The sequence below is a fragment of the Rana temporaria genome, chromosome 5, assembly GCF_905171775.1.
Source record: "Rana temporaria chromosome 5, aRanTem1.1, whole genome shotgun sequence".
NCBI lineage: Eukaryota > Metazoa > Chordata > Amphibia > Anura > Ranidae > Rana > Rana temporaria.
Window position 1 is genome coordinate 51,292,965 of NC_053493.1, and position 17,061 is coordinate 51,310,025.

At 44.4% G+C, this 17,061-nt stretch overlaps 1 protein-coding gene across 4 annotated transcripts in view; it reads left to right on the forward strand.

Moving 5' to 3' along the window:
• Nucleotides 1-17,061, forward strand: part of MYO3A (myosin IIIA) — a 245,134-nt gene that overhangs the window by 19,038 nt on the left and 209,035 nt on the right. For 3 of the 4 annotated variants that reach the window (XM_040352538.1, XM_040352541.1, XM_040352540.1), the window contains exon 1: nt 7,336-7,382. The exons of the other annotated variant lie outside the window; for it this stretch is intronic. In XM_040352538.1, the coding sequence (XP_040208472.1) occupies nt 7,380-7,382 (3 nt within the window). In that variant the 5' untranslated portion in view covers nt 7,336-7,379. Of the gene's footprint in view, nt 1-7,335; nt 7,383-17,061 lie in introns of those variants that run through there. 4 annotated transcript variants of the gene reach the window in all.

Consider the following 17,061-nt stretch of genomic DNA (forward strand, 5'->3'; position numbering starts at 1 on the left):
AGATATTGAGGTCATTTCAGTTTCAGTTTCACTTTCTTCCTTATGTATTTTGGCTGAGGCTGTTTTTGAAATTATACACATTATGATTTTAAAAGCAATGTAACAGAAGGAAACCAGCTTGATTATCATCAAAATCACCATTCCTGCTTTTTTAAAGAAACACAAGATTCCATTCCAGATTCGGCCAAACCAACTTCCTCATATACCCTGAAATGGATTCCAGGTGTCAGCTAAATTACTTGCCTCTGTTTGTAATCGTATTCTTTCTTGTTGATGGCCCTCAATGATATCATAATAATCTGGTACAATATCCAGAGTTGATTTTGACAAATTATTAAAATATATGCAGCAAAGTTGTTTGTTCTCAGTTTGGTCACATAGCCCTGTGACAGCCATCATGATTCTTTCTTGTTATTGCCTAATAATCTTCTTCTCCATTCTAATTTTCCTCATTTCCTCATTCATTAAGCCCAGATCCTTAGTGGTAACATTCAACCATCTTTCCATTAAGTCAGCAAAGTCATCTAGTTTGGCCAGGATAGAGTAAATTCCGAAAGGCCCAGTAAGGCTTATATATGTTTTTCCCATTCATTAGTTAGAGATCTTTTGTGTTGGTGATGATGGAACCTAAGGTGTCCCATAGCTGGTAACATGGAAACTTGTCCAGTCTCAGCTGTTCCCATATAAGGTACCAATCTAACAAAAGTGCACCATCCGCTGGATCGTTCGTCCGTTGGATAAGGCAGGGCTCAAAATTTCAAGTCCTGAGCCACTAGCCAGGCCTCAAGAGTTACTCGCCACCAGTTGCCCCACCTAATTCATACACTGCCCTGAGCCTAATTGCACCCGTAAACACGCCCTCGTAGATTATCTCATGGAATGACAATGTTTTATGCAGAATCAAGTTACAAAATTCAAAATTACCAACAAAAACTTTAACAAAATGGGACAGGGCACTGGGGGCAGACCAGAGGGACAGGGCACTGGGGGCAGACCAGAGGGACAGGGCACTGGGGGCAGACCAGAGGGACAGGGCACTGGGGGCAGACCAGAGGGACAGGGCACTGGGGGTAGACCAGAGGGACAGGGCACTAGAACTGGGTCTCTTCCCCATTCTTTTGCTGTCTCCTCTGCAACTCCCATCCATCCTCTCTCTCTCTCCCATTCATCTCATCATCAGGAGCCTGTGTGTGCGGCTCCACGCTTGCATGTCCCCACTTCCCCCTTTTATTCAGGCTGGCAGAGAGGAGAGGAGCTGCAGCACAGCGGGAGGGCGTACAATCCAGCGCTGAGATCCACACAACTGCACAGCCATTGACATCATAGCACAGCGCACAGAGACAGCGCACAGCACACATTGAGACCATATGAAAAAATATTACTACCGCGCTAAATTAAATAATCAAAATTATACCATTAAAAAATCACCAAATAGTAAACGCAGCAAAAATAGTGTTGTGGGTCAAACAGAGTGAAAAGTATAAATATATATTTGCGCTGAATACTAACTTAAATAATGCCAACCGTGCTTATAAGTGATTTAAGCTCTGAGTATAATAACACAGTAAAAACAATGAGTAAAACAAATCCACAATAAATGTCCAATTGTGCTTAAGATGTACACCAGTGGTTCAAATGGGAACAACACCCAGTTCAGTGTAGTGATAGGAAATGCGATGTGATCACAGACAAACTCCTGCTTCACAGGTAAAGGGATCTCCTCCACATAGACACCGCTCATGGAAAAAAAGAGAGACAACTCATAGCGCAGATGGTAGAGCACCAGATATACAAGAGACACTGATCTCTAGCAATAACACACTCACGATACTGCCGTTCAAACAATGCATAAATCCACAGTGCACCGATCCTCCATAGAGCCGCTCAGCTGATGTTTCCTCTCCTCATTCGGATCACTATCCGTCCCGCTCGTAACTCCTCCCCCACGCGTTACGTCAATGGTCACTTGACTTAGTCATGGGTCACTCATGACTAAGTCAAGTGACCATTGATGTAACGCGTGGGGGAGGAGTTACGAGCGGGACAGATAGTGATCCGAATGAGGAGAGGAAACATCAGCTGAGCGGCTCTATGGAGGATCGGTGCACTGTGGATTTATGCATTGTTTGAACGGCGGTATCGTGAGTGTGTTATTGCTAGAGATCAGTGTCTCTTGTATATCTGGTGCTCTACCATCTGCGCTATGAGTTGTCTCTCTTTTTTTCCATGAGCGGTGTCTATGTGGAGGAGATCCCTTTACCTGTGAAGCAGGAGTTTGTCTGTGATCACATCGCATTTCCTATCACTACACTGAACTGGGTGTTGTTCCCATTTGAACCACTGGTGTACATCTTAAGCACAATTGGACATTTATTGTGGATTTGTTTTACTCATTGTTTTTACTGTGTTATTATACTCAGAGCTTAAATCACTTATAAGCACGGTTGGCATTATTTAAGTTAGTATTCAGCGCAAATATATATTTACACATTGAGACGAGTCTGTTCACAGTGCTCAGGCTAAACTTACATAGAGCACAAGGAGAAGAAAACTGCACAAACTAGAAGGCTGCCGCTCTCATGTCAGGGCAACTTTCAGTGAGCGCTGCACCGGAGTGGTAATTTTTGCAATCCTCCACCTCACTCATTACTTTCTGCTCTCCAGCTACATTGGTCAGGGCTCGGGGGAGGGGGGCAGGCTCAGAGAGGTCATACTGTTAGGTCCCATGGCTTAATGAGAATTGTAAGGAGAGCACCTGTGTACTGCTCTGCCTGTGCGCGGCTCAACAGACTACTTTTCCCGAGCATGCACCTTTCCTCTTCGGCCGCCAATCTCATCGGGACTCTAAGTGTAGGCACAGATTGGAGGGAGATTGGTCATGCAGCCCTGTCATCACTCGCCCCCAGCTTAAATCCACTCGCCAAATGCTAGTAGGCGAGTGGAAATTTTGAGGGCTGTGATAAGGGATAGTGGGGTGGCACCAAAGACCACAACACACCATCCATCCCTTGGGCATATGTGGAACTGCAACTCTAGCTAAAACAGGTGGGCCCCATCTGAGACCGATCAGACAAATCCAGTCTCCTAAGGATGGAGGTGGCTGATCTGGTTCAGAAGTAATCCAAGGTCCCAAGAAATGTGTATCCTGTAACCAGTTTGTAACTAGTCTCCCAGAGTGAAAATCTTCCATATACCTAGAACATTTAGTGATATTATATGTGGCTAATAGATCGATTCTTTCATCAGCATCTCCTACAATGGTTGTGTTAAGACCCTCAATATCAATTTCTTGTTTCTTAATTTTTTCAAGTCAAGTCAAGCAGAGTAAAATTCAAAGTAGCATGTCTGCAAAATTTAGCATTTGGGAGATCCTCATTTTCTACTCGGATTTTAAATGCACCATTTAGAAAACATATGCTGGGTGGTTCTGAGAAACCTTGAATTAGGAAAGGCTTATTTTTGGTGGTAATAAGTTGTACCTCTGGGAATTGGGTAGTATTGGTTAAGGCTAAAACAGAAATTGGTTTTCCTATCATAGGAAAAATATGTTCTCCTGTAGTTAAATGTGAACATACCCAACATTTTTTCCTGTTTTTCCGAAAGCATGCATCAATAACCATGAATGGGGGATGTTTTCTAATGATGTGTATATTTCTGGATCACCTTTGTCCTCGGGATTAATTACTTCTATGTCTTTTGGGTCTATAACAGTGGAGATAATTTTCCTGCGATTATTTTTCTGGATTGATGTTTTGATTATTTAATTTACATAAATTGGTTGTTTCCCGGCATTTCGTTGTGCCCTAACATATTCCTTAGCTTTTTCAAGATCTGGGGAATAACACCATGAAACATTTTTCCCTTGATAGGTAGCCATCAGGATAAGGGCATCAATTGAACAACGGGAATCCTTCTTTTGCTCATAATATCTATAAACCTTTTTTTTTTAAGCTTTGTCTGTTATTTTGGCGACTACACCAGTACAGCAGGGATGTAACATTTTGATAACCTTGGGAGCCTTGAAAATGGTTGCTGCCCTAGTCTTCCTAATTCTCCCACTCTCTACCTTACTTTGCATAAGCCACAACTCCCCAGTAAGACTGCAATAAAAATAGTCATTGTAAAACAAATTAACAATATCACCTTAAACATATACATATACTGTGGCTTATGGGCCGTTTGTGGTGAGGGCTCATTCTAGGGAGTGAAGAGGGAATAATGAGGTGGTAGTTCAGGGGGCGGTGTATGGAATGGAAAGGGATAAGGGAGGTAAAGTATCTGGACCCACTGGGCCTGCAACCAAATTGGACCGGGACGGCCAATGTTCTGGGAAATTCAAGTCTGTTTCGATAGGGGAAAGTTCTGACCATTTGCTGGAAAAGTAATTTTCAGCTCTTTCCAGATCTGTGTTATTCTGGGGATCTTGCAAACATGGTGGTTATGGATAATTGTTTAGCCATCTTTCACATTAGATCCACAGGAAATCAGGGATTATGTTTCTAAATCCTTAGGTGGGGACGATATATAGATGGAGCTCTCTATTACCAAAAGATATGAGAATATATATTTTAATATAAAGATGATATGGTATCATAAAGTAACCCTGCTTTCCTATAAAGGGGTAACCCCGCTTTCCTATCAATCGGGTGTTCTGCTGAAAACTCCAACTCACCAAAATCTCCAACCACATCACTTTGGTGACTCTGCCGCACCAATAATTTGAGATTTGGACAACTTGGCTGTTTTGACAGAACAGCGGCAGCGTATACACTACGGTACAACATATAATGAGTGGACATTGTTAGTCCGCCCGATACTAACAACAAAATGGCTGCCTCCAAGATGGGACAACTTTTTTCCTCCTTACCCGGTGTTCTGTCCAAACAGCCAACTTGTCGTGAAACGTACTGTATACGCGGCCGCTGTTCGGTCAAAACAGCCAACTGGTCGAAATCTCCAATTATTGCTGCTTGAGAGTAATCGAAAGTGACGTGGGTGAAGATCTTGGCGTGTTGGAGTTTTCGGCAGAACACTGGGTCCCGATCATTAGTACAGGGCCCGGGGCTCTCGGTGAGACCCTGGTCTCTGTGCTGGGACAAAGGGGGAAACACATATATGTGGTCCCACGTAAAAAAGTCCAGTGCAGTGAGGCTGCATATATCTGTATATGTGTAGTGTATATATCTGATTGAAGGGGGTTACAACGTATCTAAATCTAACATCTTATATTCCTGTTCTCTTTGAATTTCTTCATGTGTATGAAACACCTGGTGTCCTTGCCAGTCCCTCTGTTTTCCTATTAAAACTGATCACACTAGGCATGTGAGAAAAGGTTGTCAATCTTCTAGTTGTGCTTAGAACTCAGCCTGCTTTACTCCAATGAACAGATTTGTCCTGACCCCAGCGCCCCCCCCCCCCCCCCCCCGCACTGTTATTCACTGTGCTGCTGTTTCTCCTCCTCCAGCTTTCTGAGCTTGTTATACAGCTGAGAATGGAGGGTATCACTTATAAAAAAAAGGGGGGGGGGGTATTTATAATATTTTTATATTTTTATACCTAAACACAAATGTTTTGTATTTCACTTCTATTTTAACCTGAATGGGTTTGCTTTACAGGGTGAGGGTTTACATATACTTTTCCCCAACTCTGTCCAACACTGAAAAATGGCACTAAAACTCGTACATTTTGATTGTTACTTTTCTAAATCTGGAGGTTGTGGAACAGCACTTGGTGAATTTCTGATACTGGAAATATGTACAGTTCCTTGAAAAACGAATCATACCCCTTGAAATTTTTTTCATGTTACAGCCAAAAATGTAAATGTATTTTATTGGGATTTTATGTGATAGACCAACACAAAGTGGCACATAATTGTGAATTGGACGGAAAATTATAAATGGTTATCAATTTTTTTTACAAATAAATATCTGAAAAGAGTGGTATGCATTTGTATTCAGCCCCCTTTAGTGGAACCAATTGCCTTCAGAAGTCACCTAATTAGTAAATAGAGGTGGCCAAGGAACATACCAGACAGGTCAGGGATAAAGTTGTGAATAAATTTAAAGCAGGGTTAGGTTATAAATAAATATCCCAAGCTTTGAACATCTCACAGGGCATTGTTTAATCCATCATCTGAAAATGGAAAGAGTATGGCACAACTGCAAACTTACCAAGACATGGCTGTCCACCTAAACTGACAGGAGAGCATTATTCAGAGAAGCAGCCAAGAGGCTAAGAGGCCCATGGTAACTCTGGAGGAGCTGCAGAGATCCATAGCTCAGGTGGGAGAATCTGTCTATTATTTGTGCACTCCACAAATCTGGCAAGAGGAAAGTGGCAAGAGGAAAGCCATTGTTGAAAGAAAGCCATAAGAAGTCCTGTTTGCAGTTTGCGAGAAGCCATGTGGGGGACACAGCAAACATGTGGAAGAAGATGCTCTGGTCAGATGAGACCAACATATTAGTTTTTGGCCTAAAAGCAAAATGCTATGTGTGGTGGAAAACTAACACTGCACATCACTCTGAACACACCATCCCCACTGTGAAACATGGTGGTGGCAGCATCATGCTGTGCGGATGCTTTTTTTCAGCAGGGACAGGGAAGTTGGTCAGAGTTGATCTAAAGATGGAGGGAGCCAAATACAGGGCATTCTTAGAATAAAACCTGTTAGAGTCTGCAAAGGACTTGAGACTGGGGCAGAGGTTCACCTTCCAGAAGGACAACAACCCTAAACATACAGCCAGAGCTACAATGGAATGGTTTAGATCAAAGCATATTCATGTGTTAGAATGAACCAGTCAAAGTCCAGACCTAATTCCAATTGAGAATCTGTGGCAAGACCTGAAAATTGCTGTTTACAGACGCTCTCCATCCAATCTGACAGAGCTTGAGCTATTTTGCAAAGAAGAATGGGCAACAAATGTCACTCGCTAGATGTGCAAAGCTGGTAGAGACATCCCCAAAAAGACTTGCAGCTGTAATTGCCACTAAAGGTGGTTCTACAAAGTATTGACTCGGGGGCTGAATACAAATGCACTCCACACTTCTCACATATTTATTGGTAAAAAATCTTGAAAATCATTTATCATTTTTCTTTCTTCTTTTCTTCTCTTTCTTTTCTATGTGCTACTTTGTGTTGGTCTATCACATACAATCCCAATAAAATAAATGTATGTTTTTGGTTGTAACATGACAAAGTGTGGAAAATTTCAAGGGGTATGAATACTTTTTCAAGGCACTGTATGTGACACATACATTTCTCTTTAAGTAAAGAGGAACAGCATGCAAATATATCTTCATAAAGTACACTGATACAAGTCCAGTATTACCAGAGCAATTGGATTTAAGCAGCAAGTTGCGAGTCACACCTGGGTGCACAGATGGTAAGCAGGTATCTTGTTTCATTTTACCATCAGTACAAATACAGACATAATAGATTAGAGGTGAGATGCAACACAGCCTGAGAAAGAGGATAGAAAAATTCCACCTGGAAGCTGACACTATGTCGCAGATGTGTTAGGGTGTAACCTCAGGGGAGGCAGAAGCTACAATAGCTCCAGGACTGATATGGTCAGGAGTCGCATAGGTGCTAAGAAATCTGACAGGTATGCAACTTTGCATGATTATTGTATGATCATCTGCTTAACCCAACTTTATTGTTTGCTGAAGTATTGTGTGTTATCAGTGATAATTTTGATGTGACCTTCACATTTGCAAAGGCTTCTTCTCCCTTTTTTGCTGTTTTACTAAATGTAGAGATTTGTAGATTAGCCACACAGACATAGGGGCCGAGAACTGCTGCTCCTGATATCACCCATGTATATTTGTTATATGTAATGCTACAGAAGACTGTCAGAGACTGTGTGCCACAGGAACATATTACATGAAACTGCTAGAGATCATTAACACTATAGCCCAATTACAAACAGTGCCGATCCTGACCTCCCTGGGGCCCTAAGCAAAATGGCATGTCACATTAAAGTTGAGAAGTGGGGGAGGGGGGGGGGTGCTGCCGACAGTGACATGCGACATTAGAGATTAAAGTTGTGAAGCGGGTGGAGGGGGTGTTCTGCTGTCGAAAATGACATCTTACATTAAAGTGAGAAAAGTGGGGGGTGCAGACTTCTTACCTCCTCTCTGATGCAGCCAGCGAGTTAAGAAGCGGGGTGAGGGGCCGAAAATGACTTCTCACCAGGCGGGGCCTTTAGTAATCTGGGGGGCCCTCTGCAGCTTTGTAGGGCCTTAAGCGGCTTGCATAGTGCAGGGTTTGAAAAATTTGCTTGGAATCTAGGAGCCAGCTAAAAAAATTAGGAGCCAGAGAATGCACCCCGTCCCGACGAGCTTGCACGCAGAAGCGAACACATACGTGAGCAGCGCCCGCATATGTAAACGGTGTTCAAACCACACATGTGAGGTATCGCCGCGATTGGTAGAGCGAGAGCAATAATTCTAGCCCTAGACCTCCTCCCATGAAACTCAAAACATGCAACCTGTAGAATTTTTTAAACGTTGCCTATGGAGATTTTAAAGGGTAAAAGTTTGTCGGCATTCCACGAGCGGACGCAATTTTGAAGCGTGACATGTTGGGTATGAATTTACTCGGCGTAACATTATATTTCATAATATTAAAAAAAATGGGGATAACTTTACTGTTGTCTTATTTTTAAATTAAAAAAGTGTAATTTTTTCCCAAAATAGTGCACTTGTAAGACCGCTGCGCAAATACCGCGTGACAGAAAGTATTGCAACGATCGCCATTTTATTCTCTAGGGTGTTAGGATAAAAAATATATATAATGTTTGGGGGTTATAATTAGAGGGAAGAAGATGCCAGTGAAAAATAGTGAAAAATGACATTAGAATTGCTGTTTAACTTGTAATGCTTAACTTGTAATACCAACGGCCACCACCAGATGGCGCCAGCTCACATCTGGTGGTAATAACTTGTAATACCAACGGCTCACCACCAGATGGCGCCAGCTCACAATTTTTTTTTTTTATATTTTTTTGCCCACCTTCCAAGCCAAGTCGCCAGGACACCATTTCTAGTCGCCATGGCGACCTGGCGAACAGGATTTGTCGAGCCCTGGCATAGTGAGCCTATAGGGTGGATCGGCCCTGATTACAAATCTAAGGCCCCTTTCACATTGGGCAGTGGAGGTGATTTTTTTCAGTGATTTTTAGCGCCGCTATACTGTCGTATTAACCGCAATATTCGGCCGCTAGCGGTGAGGTTTTAACCCCCGCTAGCGGCCGATAAAGGGTTAATACCGCCCACAATGCGCCTCTGTAGAGGCGGATTGCGGGCGGTATTACCGCGGTTTCAATGGGAAGGCGCGATATAGGAGCGGTAAACACGCTCCTATACCACTCCTATACCACTCCTATACCACTCCAAAGATGCGGCTAGCAGGACTTTTGGAGCTAGCGCACCGCTTCAGTGTGAAAGCCTTCGGCCTTTCACATTGAAGCCTGCAGGGCACGATTTTTTCATGCGGTATAGCAGCGCTATTTTTAGCGATGTACTGCATGAAAAACGCCTCAATGTGAAAGGGGCCTAACTGCCACTACCGACTGCTGGGATCTGGGGTCAGGCAGTGTTGCCAATTGTCAGTATTTTTCGTGGCAGCCAGTAAGAAACGGGCACTTTTCTCCTGCCGGTAAATGCCAGTGACGGGAAAAGGCTGTGAGCTAAAAATATGGCTGTGACGCCTGGCTCGGAACTACGCATGCATAGTTCCTGTCTGAAACTGTCCGAGACCATCTGAGGGTCTGCTACAGTTTATTCGGGCAGCGGGGTCTGGCGGAGGCGATGCCTGAGTGTGTCATGTGATGTCATGGTGTAAGGGAGCCAAGTGGAGCAACCGGAGCCTTGTGTGTGGGTCTGCAGGATGGGAGCAAGGCAAGCCGGGAGTGGGACTGTCAGTGCTGTTTGGACTGGAGTGGACTGAAGGGACCACCCCCTGGTGTGCAGGGAGACTCAGGAGGGGACGTGTCATGTCGGTGAGGTGTCATCATCATCTGTGCTGCTGTACACTCCTGTCAGTGTCACTGTGAGATTCAGTTTTCATGTGTGTGTCCCCGTTGTCAGAATACAATGACTCAGTAGGAATGATTTCCCTCATCCAAATCGAGTGTGTGGATAGAAGAATCGGGACCGTTTTTTTCATTCAACCTGCTGGCTGAATAAAAAAATATATAAATTATGTATGGCCTGCTTAACAGCTGTTGAGACAAGGTATCAGCCACATAGGAGTGCAATGTTTTCAGTGAGTTCGCCAACTCATTTTGAAAAGAGGCAGGAAAGCACAACCATTGTGTAGCACTGCAAAACAGAAAGCAGAGCCTGTATGTGTACTGCGAAATACTATAAATCAGTAAATAATTGGGTCCACATGTACATATATATTACCCTAACATAAACCTAGAAGAAAGGTGTTCTAAAACATCAACACACATTGATAAGAGTATTTACAGTATACCAAGCTGATCTCTTTTACATGTATGCACAGCCGTGGCCATGAATTGAAAATAATTGCAAAGTCCCTCTTTGCCATGAAAATTAACATTTCCTCTGCATTCCAACCCTGGCACAAAATGAGCAGCTGACATCATGTCAGTGTTTCTTTCGTTAACACAGGTGCCAGTGTTGACGAGGACAAGGCTGAAAATCACTCTGTAATGCTGATTGAGTTAGAATAACAGACTAGAAGCTTTAAAGCAGTGGTTCTCAACTCCGGTCCTCAGGACCCAATTACAGGCCAGATTTTAAATATTACCTTGGGGGGAGATGCAGACTAAAATACTACAATCACTGAGCAGCAAATGATATCACCTGTGATTTATTTCAGTTATTTTGAAAACGTGACCTGTGGGTCCCAAGGACAGGAGTTGAGAACCACTGCTTTAAAGGGAGGGTGGTGCTTGAAATCATTGTTCTTCCGCTGTTAACCATGGAAACAGGTGCAGTCATTATTGAATTGCACAAAAAGGGATTCACGGGCAAGGATATTAGTACAGAGCTTGCTCAGGAATGGCAGCAGGCAAGAGTGAGTACATCTGCACGCACAGTGAGGTGAAGACTTTTGGAGGATGACCTGGTGTCAAGAAGGGCAACAAAGAAGCCACTTCTCTCCAGGAAAACATCAGGGACAGACTGATATTCTGCAAAAGGGATTGGATTGCTGAGGACTAGGGTAAAGTAATTTTCTCTGATGAATCCCCTTTCCAATTGTTTGGGGAATCCGGAAAAAAACTTGTCCAGAGAAGAAAAGGTGAGCGCAACCATCAGTCATGTGTCACGTCACCAGTAAAGAATCCTGAGACCATTCATGTCTGGGGTTGCTTCTCAGCCAAGGGAGTGGGCTTTCTCACAATTTTGCCTAAGAACACAGCAAAGAATAATGCCCCTTTCACACTGAGGCGGGAGGCGCTGTGGCGGTATAGCGCAGCTAAAAATAGCGACGCTATACCGTCGGATTTGCCGCAGGATTCGGCCACTAGCGGTGCAGTATTAACCCCCGCTAGCAGCCGATAAAGGGTTAATACCGCCCGCAATGTGCCTCTGCAGAGGCGCATTGTGGGCAGTATTACTGCAGTTTCCCATTGTTTTAAATGTGAAGGAGCGGTATACATACCGCTCCTCTCACCGCTCCAAAGATGCTGCTTGCAGGAGATTTTTTTTTCTCTCCTGCCATCGCATCGCCTCAGTGTGAAAGCCCTCGGGCTTTCACATTGAGTATGCTGGACAGGAGTTTTTCAGGCGGTATAGCAGCACTATTTTTAGCGCTGTAACGCCTGAAAAACTCCTCAGTGTGAAAGGGGCCTTAAGAATGGTGCAAAAACTTCCTCCTAGAGCAACTTCTCCCAACCATCCAAGAACAGTTTGGTGACAAACAATGACTTTTCCAGCATGACGGAGCACCTTGCCATAATGCCAAACTGACAACTAAGTGGCTTGTGAAACAAAACATCAACATTTTGGGTCCATGGCCAGGAACTCCCCAGACCTCAATCCCTTTGAGAACTTGTGGTTAATCCTCGAAAAGCGGGTGAACATAAAAAAAAACCCCTCAATTCTGACTCCAAACATTAAAGTAGTAAACCCTGCTTGGTCATTTTTATCTACAGGTAAGCAGGGGTCAAGTCCTGGGGAAAAAAGTGTGGGAACTCCCACCCAAGATCCACTCCCCCCACCAAAAAAAAAAATGATACGCTCATAAACATAAGTACTAAATAGCATGTTTTTTTTCCCGATCCACTGTACCTTAGTAATCCTTTATGTTACTGGCCGCTTCCTGTATATGGATTCATTGGGTAGTGTGCGGGTATTCCGTCACTTCCTCAATTCCGCAATGTCTCCTGGGAGCTTTTGTCATTGTTCCCAGGAGACATTGCGGAGGTCTGGCGCGAGTTATCGCGGGATTTAGAAAGAAGCAAGTTCTTTCTAAATCCCGCAATAACTCGCGGAAGACCTCCGCAGTGTCTCCTGGGAAGAATGACAAAAGCTCCCAGGGGACATTGCGGCATCGAGGAAGTGACAGAATACCCGCACACTACCCGATGAATCCAGATACAGAAAGCGGCCAGTAACATAAAGGATTACTAAGGTTCGCCTGACCCTGACAGTGACTCGAGCTGGGCATCGTCGCTTAGTGAAGGATTGGCTCGGGCGGCTCGGCTGCTCTAGTCATGCAAAGGGAACTGAGTTCCTGCTGTGAAAAAAGTGCAGGAACTCTGGGCCAGATCCTCAAAAGGGATACGCAGGCGTATCTGCTGATACGCCATCGTATCCCTGTTTCTAACTATGCGGCTGATTCAGAGAATCAGTTACGCATAGATATTCCTAAGATCCGGCAGGTGTAATAGTTTTACACTGTCGGATCTTAGGATGCAGTACCGCGGCCGCCGCTGGGGGCATTTCTCGTCGAAATTCCGCTTCGGGTATGCAAATTAGCACTTACGGAGATCCACAAAGCGGTTTCCCTTCGTGAAGTCTCCGTAAGTTGTTAGTTTGCAAACGCAAAGATAGGGCTGCTTTTACAAAGTGTAAAGTTAGTACACCATGTAAAAGTAGACCCTTCTTTCCCGCGACGCTGTCCAATTTTTTTTTTCCGCCGCATCTCTTTTTTTTTCCCGACGCAACTTTTTTTACCCGGCACCATTCACAAAACTCGGCGCAACGTAACTTCGCGCAAAGCACGTCGGGAAAATCGCGCCGGGAGCATGCGCAGTATGTCATTTAAATGGGACTCGCCCCATTAGATTGGGCCCGCCTTGCGCCGGACGGATTTAAGTTACACCGCTGAAAATTTCTAGGTAAGTGCTTTGTGGATCAGGCACTTAGGTAGAAATTTTGCGGTGTAACTTAAATCCCAATATTTAAGTTAAGCCCGCTGTACGTGGATCTGGCCCTCTGTACCTTGCTGGAACTGAAAGACAGTAGGAACATGTCAGCCCTCTCAGTGGTGTCAGTGCAATGCTGGATGGCTTTGTTCCAAGGTAAGTATTTCATAATGTGCTAGTATGTCGTGCATACTAGTACATTATAACATTGCCTTGCTGTTTTTTTCTTTTTCAACACCCGCAGTTGAAAGCAGTGTATAACTGCTTTAATTGTGCAAGAATCAGCCAGGACAAGTTGCAGAGGTCTTGAAAAAGTGACATACACAGAGAGGGTCCTGACAGGCAGGAGGGGGGGTGGTGAGGGGGGAGAGAGGAGAGAAGGGCAACGTATGACAAAGGGACGTACTCTGACCACGATGGTCAGGTCTGAGTAGACCTGGTTATCGTGGTCAGTATAGAGAGGGCATACAGGAAGTGGCAGATTCAGGGAGTTTTTTTCTACAGTTTAGAGGGAGGCAGATTACACAGCACAAGCACTGTGCTGTTTAATCTGCTTTAAAGGACCAGGATATGTAAACCATTGACACTTATGAAATGCTTGTAATTATACTTTAGTATACCATAGTAACATCTGACAAAAGATCTAAAAAAAATAAAGCCGTCTTTGTGAAAATTAATATTTGTGTCATTCTCAAAACTTTTGGCCACAGCTGTAGGTCTACAAAATATTTGAAAAGCCCTCAGTTCCTTTTTTTCTTAAAATTGTATTAAAACCAAACACAAAAATGTATTAAATTGCAGCTTGAAAATTGGAGTTGAAAATATGTTTATTGGTATTTTCGCATATTAAACAGAAAACAACATGAGGTGTCACAATCTGAGAACAGTCACAATCTGAGTGCATGAGTAAAGAGTCAGCCAAATGGCTATCGCCCACAGCGGGACTCTTACCAACATGTAAAACAGTAAGAACAGTAACAAAAATGAAAATGAAAATGGGAGATCAAGATTCCAGAGCGTGAAAGGGTAGGAAAGAAAGGGGAAGAGAGGAAAAAGAAAGGGGGTCTGTATGGTGTCTTGTGAGCTAGCAGCTCTCATGATGGCTTCCTTGATCTTATAAAAATGAACCCGGCACAGGGTGTCGCGAACGAAGGAGGGGTCCTGGATCCTTCGACCTGAGGTTCTGTGAACCCGGTCCAGCTCAATTGGGTCATCCTTAGGGAGTTGCAGTAGCTGGTTAAAAATGGAAGTCACAGCTACAGGCAGGGTTTTGGCGTCCACTAATTCCGGAATTCCGCGAATGCGAATATTATTGCGACGAATGCGGTTTTCGATATCGTCCTGTTGGTACGCTAGCTGCTGCAGCATGACAGTATGGGTGTTCAGAATTTTGTCATGTGTCTGCACCGCATTGCTGAGACTGTCTGTGGTGGCATCCAGGTCCTGAAGTCAAAAATGTATTTCTTATAGGCCGCAGTGTTCAAAGTCAGCCTTGGTGGGCAGGGATCTGATATAACGGATCTGTGCCTCCATATCCCATCCCTCCCCCGAGCAGTGTTGCCAACCTACCAGATTGAAATTTACTGGCACGACGCCCGAAATTTACTGGCGCAGCCATGTTTTTACTGGCATTTCACAAAAGTTACTAAATTAAATTTTTAGGTGCAAATTTCAGTATTAAGGCTACAAACAAGTACGCTAGGCAAATAGCAATGTGATTTAAGGTAGATATTAAGATAAAAAAGCATATTTTTATTATTTTCGATATAATAAGGACAAATTATTTAGTCTCATCACCCCCTGCCCCCATCCCTCTCTGCCACCAACACCCCCTGCCTTCACCCCCCTCTGCGGTGCCACAATCTCCCTCTGCCTCCACACTCCCCCAGGCCCCCTGCCTCCAATCACCCCCTGCCTCCATCATCCCGTGCCTCCATCCCCCTCTGCGGTGCCACCAACAACCCCTGTCTCCATCCCCCACCCTCTGCGGTGCCACCATCCCCCTCTGCAGTGCCACTAACACCCCCTGCCTCCAATCTCCCCCTGCCTCCATTGCCCCCTGCCTCCATCCCCCTCTGCGGTGCCACCACAGCCACCATCACCCCCTGCCTCCAGTCACCCCCTGCCTCCAATCTCCCCCTGCCTCCAATCTCCCCCTGCCTCCAATTTCCCCCTGCCTCCATTGCCCCCTGCCTCCATCCCACCACAGCCACCATCACCCCCTGCCACTAACACCCCCTGCCTCTAATCTCCAATCACCCCCTGCCTCCAATCTCCATGCGCAGTTCCAAGCCGAACTGATCTTGGCTATTTTTACTGGCACATTCCCGCAACCACGAACATTTTACGAACGGGTGAGCCCTAGCTAAAACATGAGGAATTGTGTAAGTATCTCAGAGATGTACTGCATTTTTTTGCCTGGACATACGCTTTAAGCATGCACCATCATTTTTCTAACTATACATTTGCTTTGTGTTATTAATTTGATCACTTGGTGTTAATGTTTTAACCACCTTGTTTCTATGTATTGCTTCTAATTAAATACTTGCATGGGTGTAGATTTGTATGCTAATTACTAATGCAGGTTTGGCTTCATAGATGTACTTTGCTGATCATTTTATCTCACTGAAAGTCTACCAGACAGGACTGGACTGATAACCCTAGATGCTCAGCAATCTCCATTGATGTGAAAACATCCACTATGCTAATTGTAGTTCAAATCCCTGTCATCTAGACTGTCTAGGTTCCAGGTTACAACAATATATAGAGTGCCTTTTATACAATATTAGGTACACTGTAAATGCACCCCAGTGGCAATGCAATTACTGTGTCAGTTGATCTCAATTCTATTTTGTTTCCATAAATAAGTGGAGGTCAACTGTCCTGAGATTGGGGGTCTAAAGTGCAGCTCCTGACATCACCAAAGGACCACTCATAAAATTAAAGTGTTACTAAGACCAGACATTTCTTGTAGTTGGCCACCAGGGCTGACAATTGGTAACTCAAACCTTCAGCTCTCTCCACATATTTTCTATGGGATTAAGGTCTGGAGACTGGCTAGGTCACTCCAGGACTTTAATTCTGCTCCTTCTTGAGCCACTCCTTTGTTGCCTTTGCCATGTGTTTTGGGTCATTTGTCATGCTGGAATACACATCCATGACCCATTTTCAACGTCCTGGCTGAGGGAAGGAGGTTTTCACCTAAGATATGACGGTACATGGCCCCGTCCATCGTCCCTTTGATGCAATGAAGTTGTCCTGTCCCCTTAGCAGAAAAACACCCCCAAAGCATAATGTTTCCACCTCCATGTTTGATGGTGGGGGTGGTGTTCTTGGGGTCATAGGCAGCATTCCTCCTCCTCCAAACACGGCGAGTTGTGTTGATGTCAAAGAGCATGATTTGGTGTCATCTGACCACAACACTTTCACCCAGTTCTCCTCTGAATCATTCAGATGTTTCTTCCATTTGCGAATAATCACACCAACTGTTGTCACTCTCTCACCAAGATGCTTGCTGATGGTCTTGTAGCCCATTCCTTTGTGTAGGTCTACAATCTTGTCCCTGACATCCTTGGACAGCTGTTTGGTCTTGGCCATGGTGGAGAGATTGGAATCTGATTGATTGCATCTGTGGACAGGTGTCTTTAACCACTTAAGCCCCGGACCAATACGCTGTCTAAAGACCCAAGGTGTTTTTACAATTTGTCACTGCGCTGCT